This window comes from Polyodon spathula, chromosome 27, assembly GCF_017654505.1.
Source record: "Polyodon spathula isolate WHYD16114869_AA chromosome 27, ASM1765450v1, whole genome shotgun sequence".
NCBI classification, from domain to species: Eukaryota; Metazoa; Chordata; class Actinopteri; order Acipenseriformes; family Polyodontidae; genus Polyodon; species Polyodon spathula.
Window position 1 is genome coordinate 7,218,243 of NC_054560.1, and position 25,000 is coordinate 7,243,242.

Here is a 25,000-nt window from a genome sequence, read left to right on the forward strand (position 1 = left end):
ATAAGTGAGATATTTGTATTCAATCTTGAGTAAAACAAAACAAAAACAAAATCCATGCATAAATGATCCACTACCTACAATATGGACAGATCTTGTTTATAACTGTATAAAAACGGTACAGCATGCAACTCAAATCTTAACTTGTAGGATTTAAAATGTATTTCTACTTTCAAATGAATAATTTTGGCCAGGGACAGTGAAATACCCCAGCCTGCTGTCTTCATTTCAAAATCAGGAAGACCTCTCGTGTGATTAATGTTTTGCTTTAGCCGAGATTAAAAAATAAATTAAACACTGCCTCAGTGAAGATTGCACAACGATCCAATAGCCATACCAGGCGAGACCACAGAATCAAAAACTCAGCCAACAATAACTTTGCCTCCTGAAGCTTTCTTCCCTCTAATGAAGCTCAAGGTGCATTCTAATTGCCAACTAAGACCACCACCCAGGTCAGGGATCACAAACGAATATACCCAGATTTCAATCAACGTCTGTACGAAGATGCAGGGATGAAAAAAAGACTGCAAAGAACTTAAAGAAATACTGAAACCAATAACGAAGCTCGTTGAGGCTTTGCTAATGCACCATTTACCACATCCAATGGAATCCGACTTCACAGCACAATGCTCCGAGGCATTTTAGATGCTATTAACTCAGTTTTTAACTTATAAAAGGAGTAGGAGCCATTTTAAGTATTTTTTTTCAGGCTTAAAACTGACACACCTGAACTTGTGACCTTAAAAAGTTTGTCTAAAGCTTTGACATAGTGTGACATAATGATGAGCTTGAAACACCTGGAGCGGCTCAAACTACTAATCAAAAGGAGTCACGCCTGGAGAATCAGCTTCAGAGGGGGACTGGTAGTGAAGTCACCAGACAACACAAGACACAGCAAAGCACTGTTGTACCCAACATCATTCACCAAAAAAAAAAAAAAAAGAGACATGAAAAATCCAGTATGTTTTTACCTCCATTCTGGGTGATGTATCGTACCCACGGCAAGGCCTGGTACCCACTCTTCTCAATGATCTTCAGATAACGAACCTGGCAAAGCAAGGAGACAACGGCTTACTTCATCTGCTTCCAGCTAGCTTTAGTACAATAGCAGATTCAAGCAGTTCACAGATGACGTTATGTTTGTGGACCTGTGTTAATTACCTGAGATTTGTGCCAATAACAGTGTAAATGTTAGTAAATTTAAAATAATTCCTAATAAGTCATAGTCCACTTTTAGAGATTTTCAAGTACTTAGTTATGTTTAACCCTGGTGGCAGGAGTCTAGAATAATATTTTAAAACAGAAATCTGAAAACCGTGAAACTCAAACATAAGCTCTATCACAGACATCCATTATTTTATTTATTGTATTGCAAATAAAAAGGTACCCCCCAGACACACACACTGTTTTACACTCTGTCAGTACATATTTGAGCTCACATTACATTTCTCATTTTAGTTAGACTGCAAGACACTTTGCAGTAGAAGATCCAGGTAAGTAGCGCCCTAAGGTTTACCATCTAAAAAGACCAAATGTGCAAGATGGATTTTCTGCAGGCTGCTACTCAAAACCGCAGCTGGTGTTCAGAAAAGCCTGCAGCATGAGAACTTTTCACATACTTACAATAAAAACACAGCACTATAAGGAAGCGGTTTAGAAACGTGAGATATTAATACAAATTGGGGAAATGGTACCCACTGCTGGGTAACATTTCACAGTTTTCTAGGTTGCGAAACTATAAAACACTGGCATCGATACCTTACAGCGTATTTTGTAACCCAATCAGCCAGTTTTTCTTCTGTTATTTTAGCCAGCAAGCCATCACCATAAGTCTAAATAGCAAACAAACACTTTGTATCAATTGTAATATAATAGCTGATGCAATACACTGTATTCATCGTTGTCCCTTTAAAGATCTGCTTGGGGCATATACCTTTAATAAGTGTTACTTATTAAGCCTCTGCCCCTTTAGATCGTTCTGAACTGGCTGGCACAGTTTGGCTGGGAGAGCAAGAGATCAATGAAGCATTGCAATGATACTGCTCCCTGGCAAGGACGGTGGACGAGGACAAAACAACTGCTGTACTGTAACATGCGTATTGCATGAAACTGGAAAATATACTAGACTGTGGGTAATTTGAAAGCAGTAATACAAGCGTTACTTACCGTCCTGTGTGTGAAGGCAGAGTGTTTATACTGGGGATAGCTGTACAGCCGTTGCACCTCTACCCATGAAGAACACTCCTTTACACGGTCTACCTTAAATGTGACCCACACACACAGCTACCGTAGAACCGCGAGATGACTTTTTCAAACCTCCTGTGAGACGGAGCGGTGACCTGCGATCGGCACAGCACAGCCTCATCTCATCTCACAGACTGGGGACGAATCCTTAACGGCAGAGTGTGGACACTCAGAAGGTACAAAGGCAAGGATTTGTGTTTTTGAGCATATCAATGTGTGTGTGTGTGTACATACAAGCACACACAATTTTTTTTATTTATGTCTCAATCCTAAAATTCTAGGTGATGCAAAACGTTTGGTCATAGCTGGAGACTTACTGGAAACTGGTTAGCTTATACAACCACTGCAACCTTTCATTGAACTCTCCTTTTGCCATATTTCAAAATTCCTCCTAAAATGATGACTGGTAATCTGGTGGAGAGGATGCAATGTGAAGAGCGATACCATCATTCTCCTTCTCAAGACACTGAATAATGAATGCACTGTGCAGCTGCAACCTTCAAATTTTTTGTTTTGTTTTGTTTGCAAAAAGCAAGTTGGTAAAGATTTGTTGTCTTGCACAATCAGTTACAAGTGGATGGAAAGTAGAAGTTACAGATTCTTCATGCAAATAAGGAACGCAAGAGCGTGTAACCCACAAAGCACCTCCTGACCTCAAGGGCACACACAGTATCCTTGTTGCACAATATTTCTTGCTCTTTTTTGTGTTTCCCAAAATTACACATTTGTATTGGTTTTATTTTTACTTGTGTGTGACAGCGGCAGAAAGCGGCATCGTTTAAAATAACAGATGCACAAATTCAAAAGATAAAAAAGGAAAGTCTTCAACGTCTCTCTAAACGAAGCAGTACCTTAAGGATGTACTTTTTGCAGCTGGCATGCTGGTACAAAATGTAGTTTGAAAGGGACTGTCCTACAAGACCTCCAGAAAAGGGTACTGAAACTAGGCAGGACAACCTACTAACTCTTTCAGAATTGACATCTTGACAGAAAGACCCTAGGAAACTAATAAACCATTCCAGTGTTTGACACAAAAAAACAAAACAAACAAATATATATATATATATATTATATATATATACTATAAAAATTATATATATATTATAATGATATATATAAAATATATATATTATACTATTTATCATTGTTATTTACTATGTGTCTTATATATATATATATAGAGAGAGAGAGAGAGAGAGAGAGAGAGAGACACACACACACACACACATGTACAGTGTACTAAATTAGTGTACTGTTCTGTTTCATGTAGAGTTATCTTTCCTAGACTACTAGAGCATCTGGAGTTTTGATGTATCTTTTATAATTGATTTTTATTACATAAGAGCAGCTGTTATCTACTTCATGCTAATATTGCACTTGGCTTTTCGCCAAGATAAAATTAGACAGTGGTGGTGGGGATCAAACAACACATAGCGTCACTGTAATATATGAGCCTTCGGCACGTTTCCTCCACCAGGTAATGAGGACTTCCTATTGGCCAGGTGTTGATGGCTGAAGTGTAATGCTGGCTATTTGCTGCCTCCTTGGCACATCAGCACACCCAACGGCGCCGACGCTGGCTCCAGGGATCAACCATAGTGTGGCCTCCCTGGCGCCTCAGCATGGCAGCCATGTGGAACGGGCTGGGTGCGGGACTTTGCAGGGTCAAACCTGTATACAGATCTGCACTGTTGAATGTTATTTGTTATTAAACTTTTACATGCAAAATACAATCCGAGACATCTAGGACGGCGTGATGAAGCATGTTAAAAATCAAGGCAGGCATTGTGTTCATCGTGCAGATTGTGATAGGATGCGCCCTATAGCCTGGAGATCGCAGGTTCGAATCCATTGCTGACAGGTTCTTAGGGGGCGGCGCATAATTGGCCGAGCGCCACCCCGATAGGGAGGGGTTAGGTCAGCAGGGTAATCCACGGTTCATCGCGCACCAGCGACCCCTGTGGCTGATAGGGAGCCTGCTGGTCTGCAGTGGAGCCATTCAGATCTTCCTCCAGCACTATGGGTCTGGTGGCCTCGCTGTGGATCTGCAGTGCAAAAAAGGACGGATTGGTAGGAACACGTTTCGGAGGACGCGCATTTCAGCCTCCGGGGGGTTGCAGCGGTGAACCGGGAAAAAAATAAATAATTGGGCATTCCAAATTGGGGAGAAAAACTGGGGTAAAAAGCATTGGCGACGACTAAATTAAACACGCTCTGCATATCAAGGGTGGGGCCTCATTAAGATCACCACACACCATGTTGTCTTGTCCATACAGTAGAAACATGTCCAGATTTTTTTTTGTGTGTGTATATATATATATATATATATATATATATATATATATATATATATATATATATACACACACATATTTTTAGCATAGTAGTTTACGGAGACACCTTAAACACTCCCTGCAAAGAAACATACTTTAAAATAACAACTTGAGCTCCTTAAACAGTCTAGACATTCCTGCTAAAAGAAGCAGCCTTGCTTGAGAAGCTAATTCCAGCTGAAAGGACAGACAGACAATCAGTCGTCCAGGAGGTCTGGAGTCCCTCCTCTGCTGGCTCTCCCTTTACTGGCATTGCCGACCCGCTCATTACTGACCAGAAAGCCCAGATTTTCTATGTGGTTGCTGATTAACCATCTTCAAGGTTGGCATGGTTCTTTAAAGATCCGAGAACGCATACAGACCAGCTTAAAAAAAAAGAGGCAGATTTAAATTTGGATGCCCGCGTGCTAAGTGAACCAGCCCTAGTAATGTGTCATCATTTAAATTTACTTCTTTTTTTTTTGTGGTTGAAACTGATCTGATGTTTCAAATGCTTTTCTCTCAAACACGATTCAGCCCCTCATACTGTACTTAGAATACACTGCCTGACTCCTTGCAAGTTGTAACATTCCATACGTGAACCACTTCCGAATAGATAATAGATGCTTATGGATTGCATTAAGAAAATTTAACTAGGACAGGTGCTTTAGCCAATGTTTAGTGCTAAATGCTCACACACGGGTACTGGCACTTGTAGGAGTCAGAACACCACCAGGACAGTCGTGGATGGGTCAGATGTCGGACACACCCTTGTGCAGCCCACGGCCACTTGAAAACACATCAGTGTTGCATTACAATCTGAATAGGACAGAACGAATTCAATACACAGCAAAGCCTGTCTCTCCCAGTAGCAAGATGCGTAATGCATGTCCTCGTATGTGTTCATAGCAGATCCGTATATAAAAACACAAGAAAGCCACTTACACCACATATACAAAAGTGACACAGACGCAGTCCGTGGAAAATCCTGGTGTTTCAGTTTCCACGGGCCGTACAAATCTGTAGAGTTAAACGGACCAGGAACAGTGAAAGTGACAAGAGAAGGGAGAGCCAGCTAGTGTCTGATAAGGGAATGTGAAAGAAGCACTGGCAAGCGAATGGAGAGCTACAGAGAGAATGGAGAGTTATCAGAACAAAAACAGGGCTAGGGCAGCTGGCTCATTTCTACCTCATGGTGACTGTCTGGAGGGGGGGTAGTGGCGAGCACATGTATAACTTCAGCGGCTTTTGCAACATACGCCAAGCGGATTTCCATTTATTAAAAATAATAATAATCTGTATTTAAAAAAGATGCAGGCATCCGCTTTTACTAGACTTCATAAAGGTTTATTCAGACACGTTGGAAGTGAGTGCCCTTACATAGGATCATGTATTCCAATTAAATCATGTTAAATTATAACACAAATATAACAAATGAAACCAGCTAAAAAGTACAGCTCTCAATGCGAAATGCGAGTGGAAAGGGAGGAAACACTCTGCACGTGTCTGTCTTTTTATAAAGAAACAAGGAGGAAGAAAAATATATATGAATATATTTAACAAAAATGCAGCTGTAAAAAAATAACCACCTAAAAATTACCTTTAAATTAAAAACCTAGATTTGGAAGCTGCTAGTTTTTTCACTCAAATTGTATCTTCGGCATTTTTTTTTTTTATTTTTTGTAAGTGGAAACACAGCGTCTCGTAGAACGTCTAGACGGAATTAAAAATACTGTATCAAATCGGACAATCGCACAGAAACATATTTAACTCTTAATGTACAAATCTCTCTCGCTGTGGTTTGCATCTCTTTCATTAAAGTGTAGCATCGCTGTTCGGTCCTATAAAATAAAATAAAAACCTCTATTTAAGTCGTGTGATGTTCCAGCGCAGTTGGCTGGGGATGCAAGGCTCCGTCCTAAATACAGTAATGACGCTTTACCGATAGTCTCTATTTAAACGCTGCTCTCATTAGAGCCAAGACGCTCCTGGTCTGCAGAATAAGCATACTGAGGTGATCCTACTACACACACACTCTGCCACAACCAGCTGGCACAAACTACTGGCAGCAAGAAATAAGGTTCTATGAAAAGCATGAGCCTCAGGGTACCGCATGAACGAATCAAGACAGCAGTGGGGGTGCATTTGTATTGTAGGCAAAGCTTTAGGAAACTAAGCCAGGCTCAGCCCTATACTGAACGACCCACAGGCAGTGGCAATGTACTGCAATGCAGGGGGCGTTCAAGAGACAACGTTCTGCCGTCTGTTAATCATAAGCACTCAGTTTGAACCATTCACGGTCTATGGCTGATCTGAAGACGGTGCACGTGGCATGTGTTTTCTGACAAGCCTTAAAGATGCCACAGGCATTTATTAATAACCAACACATGGCAACAAAGATCCCCCCCCCCCTCCCCAAAACACAAGCTTTTTTATTGTTTTGAAAACGAAACCTGTCATCTCCTTAAATTCTGCTTTCACTGCCATCCATATGAGTTAGCATTATATTCAGTACATTGTATTTATTTTTTATCTAAAGACGGACCTCAGAACCCTTTTGGTTCATTTTAAACTACCGATACGTTTCCTGTTGAAAAAGAAATCAAACAGTCGCCAGAATCAAGCAATCAAGGACCGCTTTGTTGTTTCCTGCACAAAAGCAATCTCTGTTTACTGATGGATAAAATGAACAACATTATTACATTTATAGTACTTCCTGCACTAACACACTTTTATCACAGACATAGGCAGCACGATTCTCCGGATCACGTCAACTAAGCCGTGAAATCCCAAAATGGGTTAAGAAGGAATATTGCAAAGATGAGATGATTTGAATCAGTCCCTGGAGGGCAGATGGAACCGCTGGATTTGGTGCAGTGCCCATCTGACCTCAAAATAGTCTACTGGCATCGAGCCACACGGAAGATGACCGCCGTGCAAGAACGCAAATGGCCCATGGATCGCGTGGGCGGTTTTCCTAACCCCCAAACATCACCATCTTCTTCGGAAAAATGCTGATTTGTTTCCACACAGCCTTTTCCTAAAAGCGACCCTCAAATTATAATAATTGCTTTTCTCTTTTTTAAAAGGATTGGTTCTTGTGGCCCTGAGGGGTTATGGAAGCAGGTTTTAACACATCTGTTTAAAAGGGTACAAATCCAAGCTTTTTAAAAAAAGCATTTTCTTACACAAACAGCAGAGCAATCTCTTGCTGCTTATCGTTAGGTATTGATGGAAATACCCATCCCCTCCCTCTCATGATCCCACAAAGTTTCCAATAAAGAACATAACTGAGGCTCTGGTATGGTCTGCAGTATTACCAGCACTAGTGCCACACAGCCCCACAGAAGTAAAGCAACAGCAATTCTGATAAACACAAACTAGCTTTAGGAGCCTGCTTTCGGGAAAATAAAAACGCAGTCTTGTGCAAAATACAGTCTTTATACAGGACCTGATTATAAAAGAGAAAAATGGCCTGACGTGGCTTTCTACCCCTTTTCATAAAAAGTTTAAGTCCCTAAACTGCAGTGTAATTGTCCTGAGCAACTTCCCTTTGTACCAACGTGACTCAGGCAGCAGGCTGTGTTTTACAACCCAAATATGCACCATAGCGTGCATTTAGTGGTACAGCGTATGCAACTTTGATATATAGCACATCTAATTAAGACTCTGATTACGCGGGCACGAGTTTTTCATCTATAACATAAATACGATGCTGCGGTGATGCTGCTCAGCAGTCGGTCAGAACAGAGCAGGTTCTCTGTAATAAGAAAAGGCTTGCATGTTTTAAAGCACTGGTAATACTAACTACAGTTCTAATATGTACAGTGAAGGCTATAAAGAAAGCCACAGCACTACTTTCTAGCCCTGTGCAGATTCTATTTTTTTTTTTTGCTGGAAAACAAATTCCAGGTTCCAGCGCAGAGCTGCTGCTCAACACAGAGATCCAATACCAGAACAAGATCATATTGCATTTCAAAAGTGAAAGAATGCAGCACTAATACGCATTTGTGGCCGAATCCCGGAGGTAGGCGCTATAATTAATCACGTTTCTCTCTACTGTAATTACTGCTAATTTTACTCCAGGGCATTGCGTAACTTTTAATTAATTTTAAAAATACTTGACAATTAAGGGGAAGCACTGAAGGTTTTGTTGAAATCAAATGGAAAAATCTATGAGAACTGGTAGTCTGCTATAAAGTACTTTACAGGTAGTTACACTAATCATAAACAATTCACCACAGCCATGCAATGCAATGATACAGACTGCGAACACAGATTCAGAAGACGTAGCCTGCTGGCAAGCTAATCTGAAGTATGCCTAGCTATCGAAGGTTTAAAAACCGCAGCAGCACTGCTAACGGTAACCTGTTACCTTACTGATCTCTGAATTTCACCTCTTGTGCTTTCCAGCCTCTTACTGATACAGTGCAAGTGTTTCAATCCTGGCATCTTTCAAAAGCAGCTGGAAAACCACGTCAGGGGACTATCATATTCCCGTCTGAACCACACTTCGGAGGCTGGCAAATTCTGTACACCTACCTGTCCACAGACAAGCAATGTGCCATTTTGAGGTTCACTAGCTCATTACCACTTCCCTCACTTCCTTACAAGGGAAATATAGAACTAAAGATTTTGCTTTATTTAAACTGCCTTTTAAAGGTGTTCTTGTATTCTTTTTTTTTTTAACACCGTGACCTGCAAAGCTAACTTTATAAGTACATATTTAAGAGACAAAAACAGCCTTTAGCCAATGATGTATTTTGTCAGTGTGTTTTACTGTGTTTGAACAGCACAAAAGACAAGTCTCTAGCACCACCAAGAGGCAAAAAATATATATACACAATTCGGAACTCAAATTGGTCTTTCTACCTACTTTACTCAAACTGCTCCAAGCATTATGACATTATGTACACCAGAGTTCATTGCATTGGTAAATTTTGCTTCCTATTCTGGTTAATTCATCAACGTATAAAACAATCCATGTAGTTATTTGACAACGTGTACAACTGTGAAGCGCTGCAGCGTTCATTGAAATGCTGTTGCTTTCGTCAATGGCAAAGCAGTGCCATCTTGTGGTCATACATGTGCATTACCGCAACATGAGGTGCAGAGCAGTATTCATACTAACCTGGATTCCTGATGTTGTGAAATAGGGAATTTCAAATTTCACACTTATGGGCGGCTTTCCTTCTTTATCCTCAGCCTCCACGCTCGGCAAGCCAAAGTGGGCTCTCATCAGGTACTCCTTTCCTCCCTTTAAAGCCCAAATAAATACATATTAGCAAGGTGGAACAGGGCACTATACGCAAAAACGAACAGGGTTACTGCATAGGACAATGCAATTGTTAGCTGAGCATCGACCAATAGACACACAGCAATGGGATCAGACGTCAACACATTTGACATTAAACACTCTACTATTCAATAAAAAAGATATTAGCAATCAACTATAACAGATAGGTCACTGAAAATTAACACCACAGATGAATAGAGAACAACCAATAAAAATAAAGAGATGTTTCAGTTCACACGCTTTCCAGGTACAAGCGTGGCACGCTACAACCCTCGAGTTCGGATTAAGGATTTCATTGGACAGAAGAGACTCTTTCTACATATAAAAGGCCACTCTCCTGGTCTACATGCGCCCTTACCGGGAATGATTTAACAGACCAGACTATCTCGCTGTTCTCTGGAATCCACTTCACGTTGCCCACTGTGGTTTTAAACTTGGGCGAGTCAGCATCGGTTGGGACGGGAATGTGGATTTCAACATTGTTGGCTGTGGATCTGCGTTTAAATTGACTTTTAGCCTGTTTTAAAAGAAGAAAGGCAGAAGCCGCGTTAGCACCAACAGCAAACCTTTTTTTTTTTTTTTTTTTTCTTTTGCATTGAGACGACACGGACCAAATTACATATTTGTTATCTAACAAAAAAAAAAGTTACACAACAAACAGAGACAAGCTAAATCTGTGCATGAGTCTCTGGCCCAGGTCCACAGTGCATCTCGGTTATCATTACAGCATCAGCCTGACGCTTGTCTAAAGGGTTAATGAATCTTCTGTGTGGCCGTTTAGTTTGTTTCCGCCAGCTCAGCTTCGTTCTTTAGATCCATTTCTAAAGGATTTTAATAGGCGTGACAGAACAGGCATGGCGCTAAGCCAGTGCGGCTTCCTGCAGCGTCTGCGGTGAGCTCCGTTCATCCCAAACAGAGGAGTGCCCGACAGGGCAGCATAATCACTCCACTGCACGACCAGAGGGAGGAAAAATGAAATTTCAATACACAGGAAAATCATGAGCGCGGCACTGTGTACAAAATCAAAGAACATAAGAAAAGTCTGGGAACAAGAAAAGGCCATCTGGCCCATGAAGTCCCTTTGCATACCTTTCTCCACTACTGGGGGGGGGGCATTTAAAAGCACAGAATCCAGTCTTTTTTTTATTTTTTTTAAGGTTCCTGGTGTTTTAGATCCTTTACCTGGTCGGCTATTCCATGCATTTATAATTCTCTGTGTATAAAAATGCTTCCTCCCTTCTGTTCTAAACTTTTACTCAGCTTCCACTTATGCCCCCTTGTTCTCTGTGCTAAATCTGAAGTAGTATATTGTGTTAACTTTATCCAGACCATTTATGATTTTAAAAACACAGTATGTGAACATGCCCCTTAATTCCTCGAATGACTTTGCTGTAGACGAGAATGCACCATTCCCAGTGTTAACGGGTGCCTGCACATCTTTGTTAGAGGTGGAGATGCAGGATTTCTGATTGGTCACCTTGATCATGTACTCGATGCGGCTGTGCGAGTGCTTCTCAATCACCGATTCAATCCAGATCAACGGCTTCACCTGCCAAAGACACGATGCAGCAATAAATATCCTGAATGCCACTGGGAGGCGTTCCAACTAATGCTTTCAAATCTATTGAACTGTATTAACATTACTGAATGCCCCTGTGCTCTTTGTGTCTGACTCTTCAGTTATTTCTGCATCTGCAAATATTTAAAATACAGGGATGGAAATATGACTCCCATTGCATAGCGGTTTGATCCATTCCTGGTTTTACTATAGTTTAATAAGACACACACACATGAGCTTACCTGAACACTGTGGCTAACTGTATTAAAACCTGCAGTGGGTTTAACTGCTATGCAATAAGAGTCTTATTTCCATCTCAGCAGACGAACTGCTATATCCTGGTACTTTTTTTGTAGATCCTGCTGTCTGATGGCCAGCATTTGAAATGTCTGTATATTCCAAAACCAGAAATAAAAAGCAAGCAAAGAACCAAAACACCTTCAACTGAAGAAACAAAGGGACCATTCACAAATAAAGAACAGTTTCCATTGCAAACATGTCAGCCCAGAGCATAGTAACAGGGTTACATTAAATCCACTCTAAATGATCAAGAAGCATTCGTATATCACTTTGCAATGACTTTACACTATGGTGTGCCGAGACAGTCAGGGATCTTCTTACATGAGTGTTAAGACGGTAGGACATGAGCTCAAACTCGCCATCTGGTGGAATGAATGAGATGGTGCGGTCGTTCTCAAAGCGAGACAGACGCACACACTGGTGGAACTTCACATCTTCCAGCTCCACGGACTTGCTCTTTCCTCCTGATCGTGGGGCAGAAACAGGTTAGAAGAGTTATCAGAGACACTGGGATTCGCGTGAAGTGCTCTGACCACACTGAAATCCGTCTATCCTAAAACTACAAAGTGTAAGCATGCAGTTTATTAAAAGGTGAACTCACGGCCAGTATTGTCGAACAGGACTTTGTCGTTGAGTCCCAGCCTGAGCTCAGGCATTCCTGAGAGGAACACTCGCATTTTGATAGAGCCCACGATCTCACTGCGCAGAACGTTTCCATTGGCACTGACCTGGAGCAAACACAAGAAAAGAAAAAAAAAAAAAAAAAAAAAAAAAAACAACCTCAACGTTCACAGTCCTGTTGACCTGGTGATACGGGACACTGTCGAAACCGATTTTTCAAAAACGTGGTAGATCTTAAATCCTAACTCTGGTATTCTTTAATGTATATGTATGTATATATAATATATCCATATATATATAATATATATATATATATATTTTCTATAAATCTTATAAAATACATATAGTCCAGATAATTAATTTATTTTATTTAAATAAATGTTATCAGTTTAAACTACAAAATGTGCAATGCACTTTCAATGTCGCAGTTTATTATAGAAGTTTTGCATGTTGGCTCTTACTTTTTTTTAATACGTCAATATTTTGTTTAGTATATGGAAAACTAGAAAGCGGTGTGTAATTCAATGTGTTACCGTAACATTATTCAGCAGGTTTCATTCAACTTTATGAAGCAAAATTAGTTAATTATATAGGCTAAACTTTTGGACAGGCTAAACTTTTTGCAGACATCAAAATCTTATTATTAGAATATTTCAGCACTAACCCTTATATCATGCTTTTTATTATGCTGTTAACCACAATTACTTCTGCTTTGCAATGCTTTCACTGTGCTGTCTTACACTTTGCTATGCTTTTACTATGGGAAACTTTGATAAGAGAAGTAACTTTACAGAAAACTACCCTAGTATAGTGTACACTGTATTATTTGTTTGCTCAATCATGTGGTTCTACAGAAAACATAAGGGAGCTCATTTGATCATCTTACAGCATAGTGTGCCACAGGCACACCTGCATTTCACAGCACTGTGGAAACCATCTGGACTGCACCAACTGCCTGTCCGTGGTTACAATAAAAAGAAGCAGGCTCATGTGGACAAGTCCACTGTACCAAATTCACCAGATATAGCCAGTGCATTTATCTGGGATCAATTCAAGATAGCTCAGGTTTAAACATGTTTCAGGATTGACTTTACATTTAGATCCAGCCAAGCAATATTCACAGCAAGCAATGCTCTCACAGTACTCGGCACGTACTTAGTTAGCGTAGCGGTTAATCTTATTAAACATCCCTCCCCATAAAGTACAAAGGCGGCCCACGACTAGCTGGGTTTCTGAAAGCACTGCATACCAGGAGATTAACAGATTCGATCACGTCCAGGAACACCTCGTTTTTCCTGTATTTGATGCCCTCCGATCTCCAGGAGACGGCGTTGGTGACAGTGGCTGGGGGACGGGGGGCGCCTGTGTCCAGTTTGTGTCCCTCCTGGGTGATGTACCTAAATCAAAAACACACAATGTTCAACAAAATCAAATGAACATTTTTTTTTTAAAAAAACGACAACACATTGCCCTGAATCCTATCACATCTAACTAAATCTTTAGAATTGACACATCCTACACTGGCAAATACAAGTTACTTACTCCTGAAGGATTTTACTATCGGTCGTCTGAGGGTATCCAAAATCCATCAACTCGTCCATCAGCTCGTAGACAATAACAAAATTATCCCGAATGCTCTCTTCCTCCAGCTCCTTGAAATACTCGGAGAACACCTGCAACAGAACGAGGGCTCCGGGTCAGAAATGGGACACAGAGCAATACATCACTCCTGCAATAAGATGCTTCCGCTGAGTTATCTGCTTCACATTCAAACCTTAACAAGCTTCAGTTCTGTCCACTGCCTCACGCGGTCCTTGGAGGCGAATGCTAGTCACAAGAATCTGAGATAACGGGTTTCTACCTGCAGTACACAGAAGCAAGCTACTGGAGCGTAACGAAATGCCCTTCAAATGAATGCGTTCTCCTTAATCAAACACAGACCATGCTTCATGTCTGAAGGCAGTGGAGTCTGTAATACAAATGAAAGGGAACGCTCACCTGGAAATAGAAATACTGAACAGTGACTCACCGTGACAATCTTGTAGAGAAAGGAAAACACCAAGGACACACACGCGTTCTTCTTGGAAGTAGCAACAACTGGCAAGCAGCTTGTTAAGAGAATCAAAAGGAAATCAGACAGGATATTTGATTTCAATGCAGGTAGCAGCAAACCATTAGGAGTGGTCAAGTCATTTAGGACTGACAACGCCCAATAAACAAAATAATATAAATAGTGTGGCTGTATATACTGCCCCCCATCGCCCTGCCCCGCATTCAGAGCGAAAGCTCGACCTACTATTACATATTAAGCAAAACCTTAAATGCAACATCCTGAACTGGACGCTCAAGGCAAGCGAAGTAAACTAAATCATATTTTCTGCAGTTTGTGGTTCTTGTACGTTGCAAATGTTTTTATAGCTAATTTTAAGAAGATCCGACACCTATGTTCAGTAAAGCAGGCTTAAAAGGATACGGTACAGATTGTTGTGTTTGATCCACATGAACCGGACCCCTCCATGTGCCAGAATAGGAGAAAGCGTTCCCTCTTCCTCCTTGTCCATTAGAATGGGCATGAAGTGCTCGATCTCTGACATGTCCACATCACCACGGTAATTGCGACAGATCAGGACCTAAAAAAAGAAAGCATTGCACTGAAAGCTCAGTCTGAATTAAGGGTTTCAAAACATGAAGTCAAAACGCATAGAAAATGAAGTGGGGGTTGTAAAATGCTATAGATGAGGTCTGTACGCTTTCTTTAAACACCGCGAGAGCTTAAACAATCACAGAATGGGCATTTCTTCCAGAGCGGTGGTTTGCAACCCCAGTCCTCGGGGACTCCTGTGTCTTCTGGTTTGCATCCCAACTGAGCTCTCAGTGTCACAGAATGGAATTCTGAGGGGCATGCGATCAGAAGGCTTGGGACACTTTCCAGTTAATTTAGCACCACGATGTAGGCTATTTGTGCCGCCCCATGTTGACTGGTTTTCTAACTAACATTTTTATTACATTTAAACAAATATTGTGTACCTAGTTACTGTTCAAACTCCTAAGATCCTAAATACTGTATTCAGCAAATTGCCTATTTGTCCTGCGTAAGTCAGCAGGTGCTACTGCACATATCTGATGTCGTGGGCTTGGGTTGCCTGAACTGGTTTCTGCACAAGAGGAGCTAATGATGCCATGTGGGACTGTGATCAGCTGACCCTCAGGTGCTCAGCATTCTACTGCAGAAAAACCGCCAGTGTTACCACAGCAACCAAAAACACAAAACATTGAGCTACTTTTAATGCCCGTTTAAAAAAAAAAAAAAGATACACTGATCCAGATTATTCACGACAATTAGGTTGTGACTTTCCCCATCGCAGGATCTAAATACTGTTTAATTTTCCAGATGTGGGCGACTGTTAATTTGTTGCAAAACAAAGTTCCCATTGCAATGGGCTTTAAGCCAATACACTCATTACAATAAGACTAATATACAAGGATCTCTGCACCTGCCGTAATTTCGAGGAAACGGAATACTTAATAACTAGATGCAAATAAGAGTAGGCGCGGCTGTTTCCCCAGTCTGTAATCGTGTGGGATTACTCGCTCGTCCTGTTTAGCGGTGTTTAACCTAGAGGCACTGAAAGCGACCATCTGGTTCCACGTGTTTTTCGACAGTAAGAAATTGCCCAGTTACAGGTAGAACAACAGTACGGTCAATCTTTCTAGAACCAATGTAGCTTTCTTAAGACTCGCTGCTTGACCACTTGTTGTTTTTCAGAAAAAGACAGAACAAACAGGCGTTTTATTGCGTCATTTTCGACTTTCACGGACTAAACTAACAGTACTACGTTTATTAGGGTATCTCAATATACTATAAAAACGACTAACGTGTGTGTTTCAATGCTCTTTTGTTTACCGGCAACCGCTGTGGGCCCCGTTAACAGCGGTTTTATTTAATTTACTGTCAACTAAATTGATTCCTGTTAAGTTTTTTTTTTTTTATTTTTTTTTTTTTTTTTTTGTAGGTTAAAATTGAACAATGTACATGTCTTAAATCAGTCATACGTGCAGTTATTTGACTGCTGTCTGACCAAACATTGCATAACATATTGAAAAAAATGAAGTGCCCCCCCCCCTTTTTTTTTTTACAATGGGCAGTGGCATGGCAGGCTAATTAAAATAATACATGCAACTATCATAAGATTATAAACTAACGTCGACCTTAAAGGCTTTATACACGTGTAATGCAACGTATGACAGGTGCAAGGCAGTTGATTGTGAAACAAAACATATTTTCATATGTTTATCAGTATCGACCACCCCAACCTGGCTGTCTCATCCTTACCTTCCCTTTCAGATCCAGTACATACACCGCACTGGCCGACATTATGAACAACTATCCTCCGTCCTGGTTCCTGTGATTACTATTTAATTTAGATCAGATATTTATTTTTAACGGTTCCATGTATTTCTAAATCTATCAACATCAGCCGCTGCTTGGCGCTCTGTCGCATAGCGGAAACAGAAGGGCTCCGCTTCCTGTTCTGCAGATAGATTTTTTTGTTTCTATGGTGATAACCCTACGCGAGCAGTCGTGTTGGACGTTCCAGAGCGTGGCTCTATTCTACTGTACAGTCGAGTTGCTTTAACTGCAGCTATAATAGCCAAATTCATAAAATTGTATTTGAAAACAAATAACGGTCTGGTTTTCATAGCAAATTATATTGCGTTTTTATGCATCAAAATGCATGTAACTTTTTTTTTTTTTTTTTTTTATTGAATTTAAATAACTTTTGTTTACAACTTTCGTAGCTCCTTAAGGCTTAGCACGCAAGCAATTGAGCGGTTGTAAAAACATTAAAATGAATAAATAAATCTTGTTAAAATACATTTGAGAGTGACTCAGTAATCATGAGTTTGTAACTGCCAATTTGGATGACTGGATCAGCCATGCACCTCATTGCAAAAATATGAAAGTTAGCATTTGTTTTGTGAGTGGAACACATACATCCTCTTTACCTTAAATGGTTACAGCATGCAGCTACGGGCAGATCTGGTACCAAGCAGCTCTTGAAAGCTCAGGTTGGTGTACAGACTTAACCAAGCAGAGGAAAATCAGACCAAACCTGACCCTTACCAAGCATTGTGTAGATTTAGAGTGAACCAGCCCTTGCCCAGTTTATGTGTTATCCTTGCAGAAGGGTATAATGTTTTGCATTGTTAACCTGTCAGTGTGGTGTTATTTACTCCATCCTACCATGTTACACAACACATATCTCTTGTACACAATAGTGGCAATTGCACTTCTGGTTAATATAACTTGACCAACCTCTGTGTTATTTAAACAGGCATCAATTACTAGTCAGCCAAGACTGGTTTATAGTTAAAAGTAATGGTAGTTAACTTCAGGCTTTCAATTAGTTTGATTTAAAAAAAAAAGGTAGCTTTTAGTTATACCTTTTGTTTTTTGTTTTCATTCAATATTCTGTAAAAATGCAATTTTCCTAATTGGAATCTAAACTAAATAAGTTGTTTAAAAATAGGCAGAAAGGGTTTTCAAACATTTTAATAACAATAAAACTGGGAGGTTTATTCCAAATGTACAGTAACAATCCCCAGATAACTGAAAGAGTATTACCACAAAATATCAGTTTCTGATTATTTATTTTTGATGTGTTCCTTACTGTAATCTTTTACAAAATGATTACATGGGATTGAAAGAAAAAGCTTGTGAGGTTTAAAAAAAAAAAAAAAAAAAAAAAAAAAAAAAGTTCATGTTTATTTGGTCCAGCTGACTTTAGGAATGTCGTAATGCTCAGTCAGGTTGTCCAGATGTCTGTTAAAGTCCTACAAAAAAAAAAACACAACAAGAAAATTCAGTACTTCATGTATTAGTCATCCATCCATTATCATTAACCCCTTAATCCTTTACAGGGTCGAAGTGACCCGGACCCTAACCCGGCAGACACAGGGCGCAAGTCTATAGCAGGGCACCACACACACACAGGGCAATATAGAATGACCAATCAACCTGAACAGCATGTCTTTGGACTGTGGGAGGAAACCTGAGTACCCAGAGAAAACCCACGCAGACATGGGGAGAACATGCAGACTCCACACAGACAGACCCCCTAGGCTGGAATCGAACCCAGGACCCTGGCACTGTGAGGCAGCTGTGCTAACCACCATGCCGCTCTGTATTAGTCATCTGACAGATCAATCATTTTTAAAAGTGGTAGGGAGGGGATTTAGACATGATTACAATGTCCCTGATGTTCATCTAATGATCATTATAAGATCAATAGCCTAACTATTAACCTCAGATTAAAGTCTATCACAAATGCAGATACATTGGAAAGTCTCCCCACCTGGACAGCGGCACTTCATAAACGGCTGTTCCTGTGGCCACAAATGTCTCAGCAAATCTTACTCTTAGCAAAATGCCATTTATTTAACTCTGCATCAGTACCCAAGACATTGGTGCCTAAAATTATAAAATTATGTTTCTCTTACCTCAACTCTCTGTTTATGGGTCTTCGATGCTTTGTTTAATATTCTTTCCATTTGCTGCAGAATGAGCAAACAAAACAAAAAAACATTTTAACATCCTTTTTTTTTTTTAATTTATAGGTCTTAATTTTCCTAGTTAGGCAAAAACTCTGTTTATTGCATTAATCGTCATGTATCGTCCAAAACAACCCTGTTTTCATAGATGTGTCTGCAAGGTCAACTCCTACAATAAGAATGAGAAGCATTTAATTTAATCTGATAGCTGGCACGGTTCAGCACAATGAATGGGCTGTGGTGAAATGTGGATCTGTTTGGTTTTTTATTGGAATATTTTAAAACAGACAAATGTAAAAGAATGCCCATACTTTATTAGCATTTGGTTGCATGGAAATTAACTGAGCTGAAATCATTTCGTGAGTTTTTTTTTTTTTTTTTTAATTGCTGCGCTTGGGTTACGAGCTAACACCTTACCCGTTTTTCTTGCATTTTATCAAACGCAATCTGGGCAGGAGTCCTTTTGTCAATGTTTGTTTTCTTGGACTCCTTTTCATCACCCTGGCTGTTCATTATCTGTTCCATACGCTTCTTGCTTTCCTTGTCCTTCTTCTTTTTCCTGTTAAGCAAGCAAACAAACAGAAAGGTACCAATACACTGGTAACATATCTTGGAAGGAAAGTGCGTACCAGGACTACGCGTGTCCTCAGCATGATCTGTGCGGCATGAGAGTGACCTGCACACGCTACTCGTTTATCCGTACTTACTTACATTATGCTTTTGCATAACAAATGTAATTCTTTTTATAAAGATAAAAGGCTGTCAAATTTGTGTTCAGCAGATATTTACAGAATGCGTTACCACCATCTAGCATCTTCTAGTACTAGTGCTGTAACTATTTGGTAAAATAACCTTCTTTCTAAACCTACTTGCATTATTATACAACTGAAAGGAATTACGGTATCCTTACTTTTTTCCAGACGACAGCCCGTCAACGCCTTTCAATTTTAAACCTCCCTTCTGAACGCTCTCGTACTCGGCCGCCATCTTCACCGTGTTATTATTCCTCTTGCCCAAATGGAAAAGGAAACGGAACTCCGTCACGGGGCGGCGTGCGCAGCCCTTCTTTCTGTCGGCATCAAGCGCCTGTATTTTTGAAATTATTACATTTAATGTTTTGTACATGATTAACTTTAGTTATTACTTTCGTTTGTGCGAGACGTGTTTTTGGCTTTTCATTGAACCCGTGTTTCACACAAAGCGCAATTATGAATTGTATTCCCTTAATAAACCGGTAGCCTGCACAATGTATTTTGTAGCTCATGACAAAATACAGCGAAGTGTGTTCGCCATAAACCAGCCTCCAGCTGCTAGTCTGAATGTTTAATTCCCAATAACAGCAATGCAAACGGCAGTTAAAGTTAACGCCGGCCTGTGCAGCTGCAGCTAGCTGCTGTTTCCATGGAGACAGTGGAGCGCGGGGTTTGTATTGAGTTGGCACGTCTTGACAGGGTGGGGCGCCATTGTTGACATTGCTAGGTGTGTTTTTATGCTACACCTCTGGCCAGTTTTAACACCAAATTGGCATTTGTAAACCTCACTCTTCTGGAATACCTGGTCATAAAATACACCAGGGAAAAAAATAATAATAGTAGAACTGAAGGCCCTGTTATTAAGGAGACAAACACATCACTCAGTCCTTCAGCTTGCACAAATGGAAAATGGAGGACGAACCAAAAACGTGGTTAGAGCTTCCTCGCAAGGTATGCTATAAAATGGTTCGTTTTGCAGGGATGGAAATAAACTCCTCTTGCATAGGAGTGTAGTCCATCCCAGGTTTTAATACAAGCTTGATTAGTCCCAGTGTCTAAGGTAACAAGCTCAGGTGTGTCTTATTAAACTCCTTGTAAAACCAGAAATGGATCGAACGTTTCTAATTTCCATCCCTGTTCTGTTATTTACATTTTGATGCAATTACTTTGCATGTGATATTGATGTCAGTCAAAATCATCAGATCATTTTAAAAACAGATTACGTTCTTATTAATTACAAGCCTCTTTCTTTAACCACTGGTTGGGCAGTGTGGTGTTCTTGATAAGCTGTGTGATGTTCTGATTGGGCAGTGTAATGGCTGTGTGATGTTCTGTTTGGGCAGTGTGAATGGTGTGATGTTCAGTTTGGGCAGTGTGAATGGCGTGATGAGTAATGCATCATTAAGACAACTATTTTTTGTCTTGATTGAGTGACAGGACCCCATCAAGATGGACGCTGTCTGTGCGGAGGCTCCTGAAATGAACATACAGGACACCACTGCTGCATCAACATCCGAGGGTAGTGAGCAGGTTAGACAATGAACCCATAACTGCTTTGCTTTTCGTATGCTCCTGGGACTGAAGGGACAGATTGGTAGGACTTCAGTTGCAGTTAATATGCTGTGCTTTATAAGTGGCTGACATTACCTTTGTGTTAAGATTTGTTGAGTCAAACAGACTGCTCTTGCCAAGAATTACACCCTGCTTAACATATATACAGCATATATAACACTAATTGTTTTTTGTTTTTTTTCCTTTGGGAAGGATTTTGAATGTATCGATCTAGCTCCATCTCCCCAAGAGCAACTCAGCGATGAAACTGGTGAGGACCTCGTCTGAATAGTTGACAGCAATTCTTTTAGTTCCTATCTTATGAGTACTTGGATTCTCAGGCTGAATGTGTTTGATTTTAATTTTAATTTTTTAAGACACATGGGCCCAGGTGTACTTGGAAATCGAGAGACCAGGACACTTGGATTGCTTCCACCAGCTAGGCATGCCAACATCTGCAGAATTAGAGAGCGCCGCTCATCATAACATGCTCCCTCCAAAGCTACAGGTGTACTGCAGTTTACATACAATGCGTGTTTTCAGTTTAGGGATCTGTTGTCAGAAGCCGATTGTGGTTATCAGATTTGCTTTATCACTTCAGGGATCACTGTAACATTGTACAATATAATCTTCTTGGCTCTGGTCTGAATAAACTTCCCATCCTTATCGTTATCAGTTATAACTAAGCTATACCATGTGCAGTTATATATAATCTCAAGGTATTCTGGGGGATGTAGTCCTGCAACCAACTATCTCCAGGACTGCATTTTCATTATCCTCCCCATGCTCTGTTTAGGGGTATAGTTTAGTTAGTCAAAGTTAGCATTAAGGTGTAAATGTATAAGTTGGAATTAATTTGTCATTTTAATCTTATGTCTCCCGCTAGGTTTTATTGAGGAACATTTCAGAAGAGCTGTACCGGATACTTGATCTTTCCAAGCGTCCGGTCCTTCCTCTCTCACATCACACACAATCTCTTTCCAGTGACGAGACCTGGCAGCGGGACAGACAGGCACTCCTGACTACAATACACTCACTGCAAGATCTGGTTTCCAGACTGACTGCTGATAGAGACTTGGTATATAATGGTGTCACAGTGACATAGTAGCTACTTACAGATATAATTCTGCATTAAATACAGATTCAAACATTCTACTATTTATCTCATTCCTATTAAAAAATACTTTTATTAAGAACTGGAAAACCAAATCATTTACAGTCTAATACCACCTATTTATTTATTCTCAGAATACTTCTTGTTTACTTGTATGTCTCTTATTCTAAGGGAGAGTTGGAGGCACATCTGATCTCTAAAGACAGGAACAGCCTGCTGGATGAGATAGACAGCCTAAAGGCTAAGCTGAGGGACTTCCAGCAGCAGAGCCAGGAGGAACTGCTGCAGCTGCAGGAGACCCTGAGGGGGGCTCAGGCACAGGGCAACGAGCAGGGGCTCCAGCTCCACAGCCAAGGTGAGAAACTGGGAGACACTTTGCAGCCTGGTCTTCCAGAGGCGATGAGAGTGCATTCTCGCTTTCGTATCCTGTGCTGTGCTACATCCTCGTTTCTATATAGCATCAGTGTCCTTTTTTTTCTAGTTGAGTTCCTGGAATATAACCTAGACCATGGTCAGGCCAGAGCAAATGAAGATCTAGAGAGATCACAGCGGTCTAACCGGGAGCTGCAGAAAGAACTCAGAGACTTGAAGTACTGCTTTATTTACATTGTGCATTTTATTTCTATTACGCAAGTGGAGATAACGCCAGCTCTTGTAAATCAGTACAGTGATATGGATTAAACACATTGTTGGCCCGACAGTGTTTACTGCCCTGTACTGTGCTCAGTAATCAACATAATTTAAGAGTTGCAGCAACAAAAATAAATGACTGTGTGGCCTTAAAAGGCACTCTAAAGGGTTGCAAGTAAGACTCCTATTGCATAGCAGTTTTACCCATTCCAGCTTTTAAAACGATTTTTGATTAGCCACAATGCATAGGTAACAAGCTCAGGTGTGTCTTATTACACTCATAGTAAAACCAGGGATGGATCAAACTGCTATTCAATGGAAATCTTATTTCCATCCTTGCTATGAAATGGGTAATAATTTGATCTATTTGTTTCTGACTTCCGCAGATTGGTCCTGGATGCTCAGACGACAGACCTGCACTTAGTTGCTGAGAGCCTTGAAGATACGCAACAGAACATGAAAGAGATCCAGTTCAGCCTAGAGGCCAAAACTAAGAAGTGCAGGCTGGGGACTCAGAGAGAGCAGGAGCTGGTAGCTGCCTTGAAGACCCTGAAAGACCAGAAGCAGGAGCTGAAGAGAGCCCTCAAAAAAGAGAGGCAGCAGAGCACTAAGCTGAGGGCAGGGTGTCTGCAGCTGCAGCTGAACCTCGAGACTGTCCATGCAAGGGAGAGGAAGAGAGAGGAGCAGAGGAGGCAGGATTGGAAGACTCTGCTAAAGAAAGTGGGGGAGGCATTGAAAAATCAGAACAAATTGGTGAGTAAAACAGAAGGCTGCAGAAAGCTGAGCCAAATCCTCGCCAGCCTTCATTTGATCATGCATGGTCTATTGTTCCACACAGTGCATCCTCCCCCAGCATTAATGTGAACTGGTCAAGGTAGGTTTTTACCTAACCCTAGAGAACCGCTCCGTATGCTAATTTTTATATTTACAGTCGTAGCAGGGGTTTGATGTGGTGCTGATATACTTCTTTTGATTTGGCACATATATTTGTTTCAGGTCCACAGCCTTGACGCAGTAGAGGCAGTTGAGACATTAGGAACAGCATCTTGTGAGAAGCAGAAGTCCAGCAGTGAAGAGTCACGCCCGGCCTCTTCTTCCTCTCCCTGTGTAGACAGTGGCATGTTCCACACAACCAGCCTGGAAGAGCCGATGCACCAGGAACCCCAGTCTCTCTCCCAGCTTGCCAACAGGTGAAGATGAAGGTTCAAACCTGAGCAGGATAGGCCGAGCTAATATAAAACGAGCCCCCAGCGATCCTATCGAACTTTGTGTGTTTGGAGCAGTTCCAGTGTACGGTATGTTTATCAGATTTCAAAAGATTTGTTTTGTTTTCTAGATTCTCACAGTCTCCTGGCGACACTGAGGACAGAACAATAACACCCTGTGAGGACAATGAGCCCTTACTGACTGAATACATCAAACATTTACAGATCGTCCAGCAAAGAATAAAGGGGCTACAATCAGGTAACACCAGGGAGGGAATAGGGCTATACTAGTTAGACTGAGCTAAACTGGCAGCACACAGTGAGCTGTTGCTCTTATCAAAGACAATACAAAGTATGATTTGTTTTAAGCGAAGCAGCTGAATTAAGTTATCTGTTAGCCTGGAACAACATCCTCTGTGGGGAAATACACATGGCGATTAATATTATAAACAGGGCTATTTTAGACACACTGAAGTTGTGCGATTGACAACCTCTATAAGGGGGCTGTATTTTAATCCCATCAAAACAACTTCTTGTCCAAATATATGTGCACTTACTGAGTTTTACTACGAATGATACACCACCTAGTTTAATTCATTTTAAAACCATTTAAACCCGGATTCCAAAGTTCCACTGGGCAACGAGAGTAGATTACTGTAGATAAACTAGCAATCTACTCTCAGAACTGTTTCTTCATGTCAGTATTCTTGTTTCAGGAATTCTTTTTTGTACCCTTGTTCTGTTCTTTTTGATTATTAACAAATTGTTTTATGTATTTGTGTTTAGTTCAGTTCCGGAACAACATCGAGGACTTTCTGGGAGTGGACAAGTCGAAAGAAAAATGAATCTGCTGAATTGTACTTCCAAT

General features: G+C 40.7%; 3 protein-coding genes across 3 annotated transcripts; 1 reads left to right on the forward strand and 2 right to left on the reverse strand.

Annotated features, from left to right (window-relative positions):
- Positions 1–903: 903 nt before the first annotated feature.
- On the reverse strand, positions 904–16,845 carry LOC121301570 (AP-1 complex subunit mu-1-like). The gene is made up of 11 exons (XM_041231068.1): positions 16,662–16,845; positions 14,802–14,958; positions 14,358–14,425; positions 13,871–14,001; positions 13,578–13,725; positions 12,309–12,435; positions 12,029–12,171; positions 11,327–11,398; positions 10,208–10,366; positions 9,685–9,810; positions 904–1,044 (listed from the first exon to the last, which is right to left on the reverse strand). Exons 1-11 carry the CDS (start codon positions 16,701–16,703, stop codon positions 919–921), a joined length of 1,299 nt encoding a protein of 432 aa, XP_041087002.1. The 5' UTR covers positions 16,704–16,845; the 3' UTR covers positions 904–918.
- A 1,021-nt stretch (positions 16,846–17,866) lies between these two features.
- On the reverse strand, positions 17,867–19,906 carry fam32a (family with sequence similarity 32 member A). Its single transcript, XM_041231069.1, has 4 exons — positions 19,791–19,906; positions 19,298–19,439; positions 18,830–18,883; positions 17,867–18,163 (listed from the first exon to the last, which is right to left on the reverse strand). The coding sequence occupies exons 1-4, from the start codon at positions 19,865–19,867 to the stop codon at positions 18,095–18,097; spliced, it is 342 nt and encodes a 113-aa protein (XP_041087003.1). The 5' UTR covers positions 19,868–19,906; the 3' UTR covers positions 17,867–18,094.
- A 103-nt stretch (positions 19,907–20,009) lies between these two features.
- Positions 20,010–24,998, forward strand: LOC121301568 (pericentrin-like). The gene is made up of 11 exons (XM_041231067.1): positions 20,010–20,583; positions 21,070–21,162; positions 21,397–21,454; positions 21,561–21,691; positions 22,070–22,261; positions 22,469–22,652; positions 22,779–22,887; positions 23,314–23,680; positions 23,924–24,117; positions 24,264–24,391; positions 24,919–24,998. The coding sequence occupies exons 1-11, from the start codon at positions 20,542–20,544 to the stop codon at positions 24,975–24,977; spliced, it is 1,557 nt and encodes a 518-aa protein (XP_041087001.1). The 5' UTR covers positions 20,010–20,541; the 3' UTR covers positions 24,978–24,998.
- Positions 24,999–25,000: the final 2 nt, after the last annotated feature.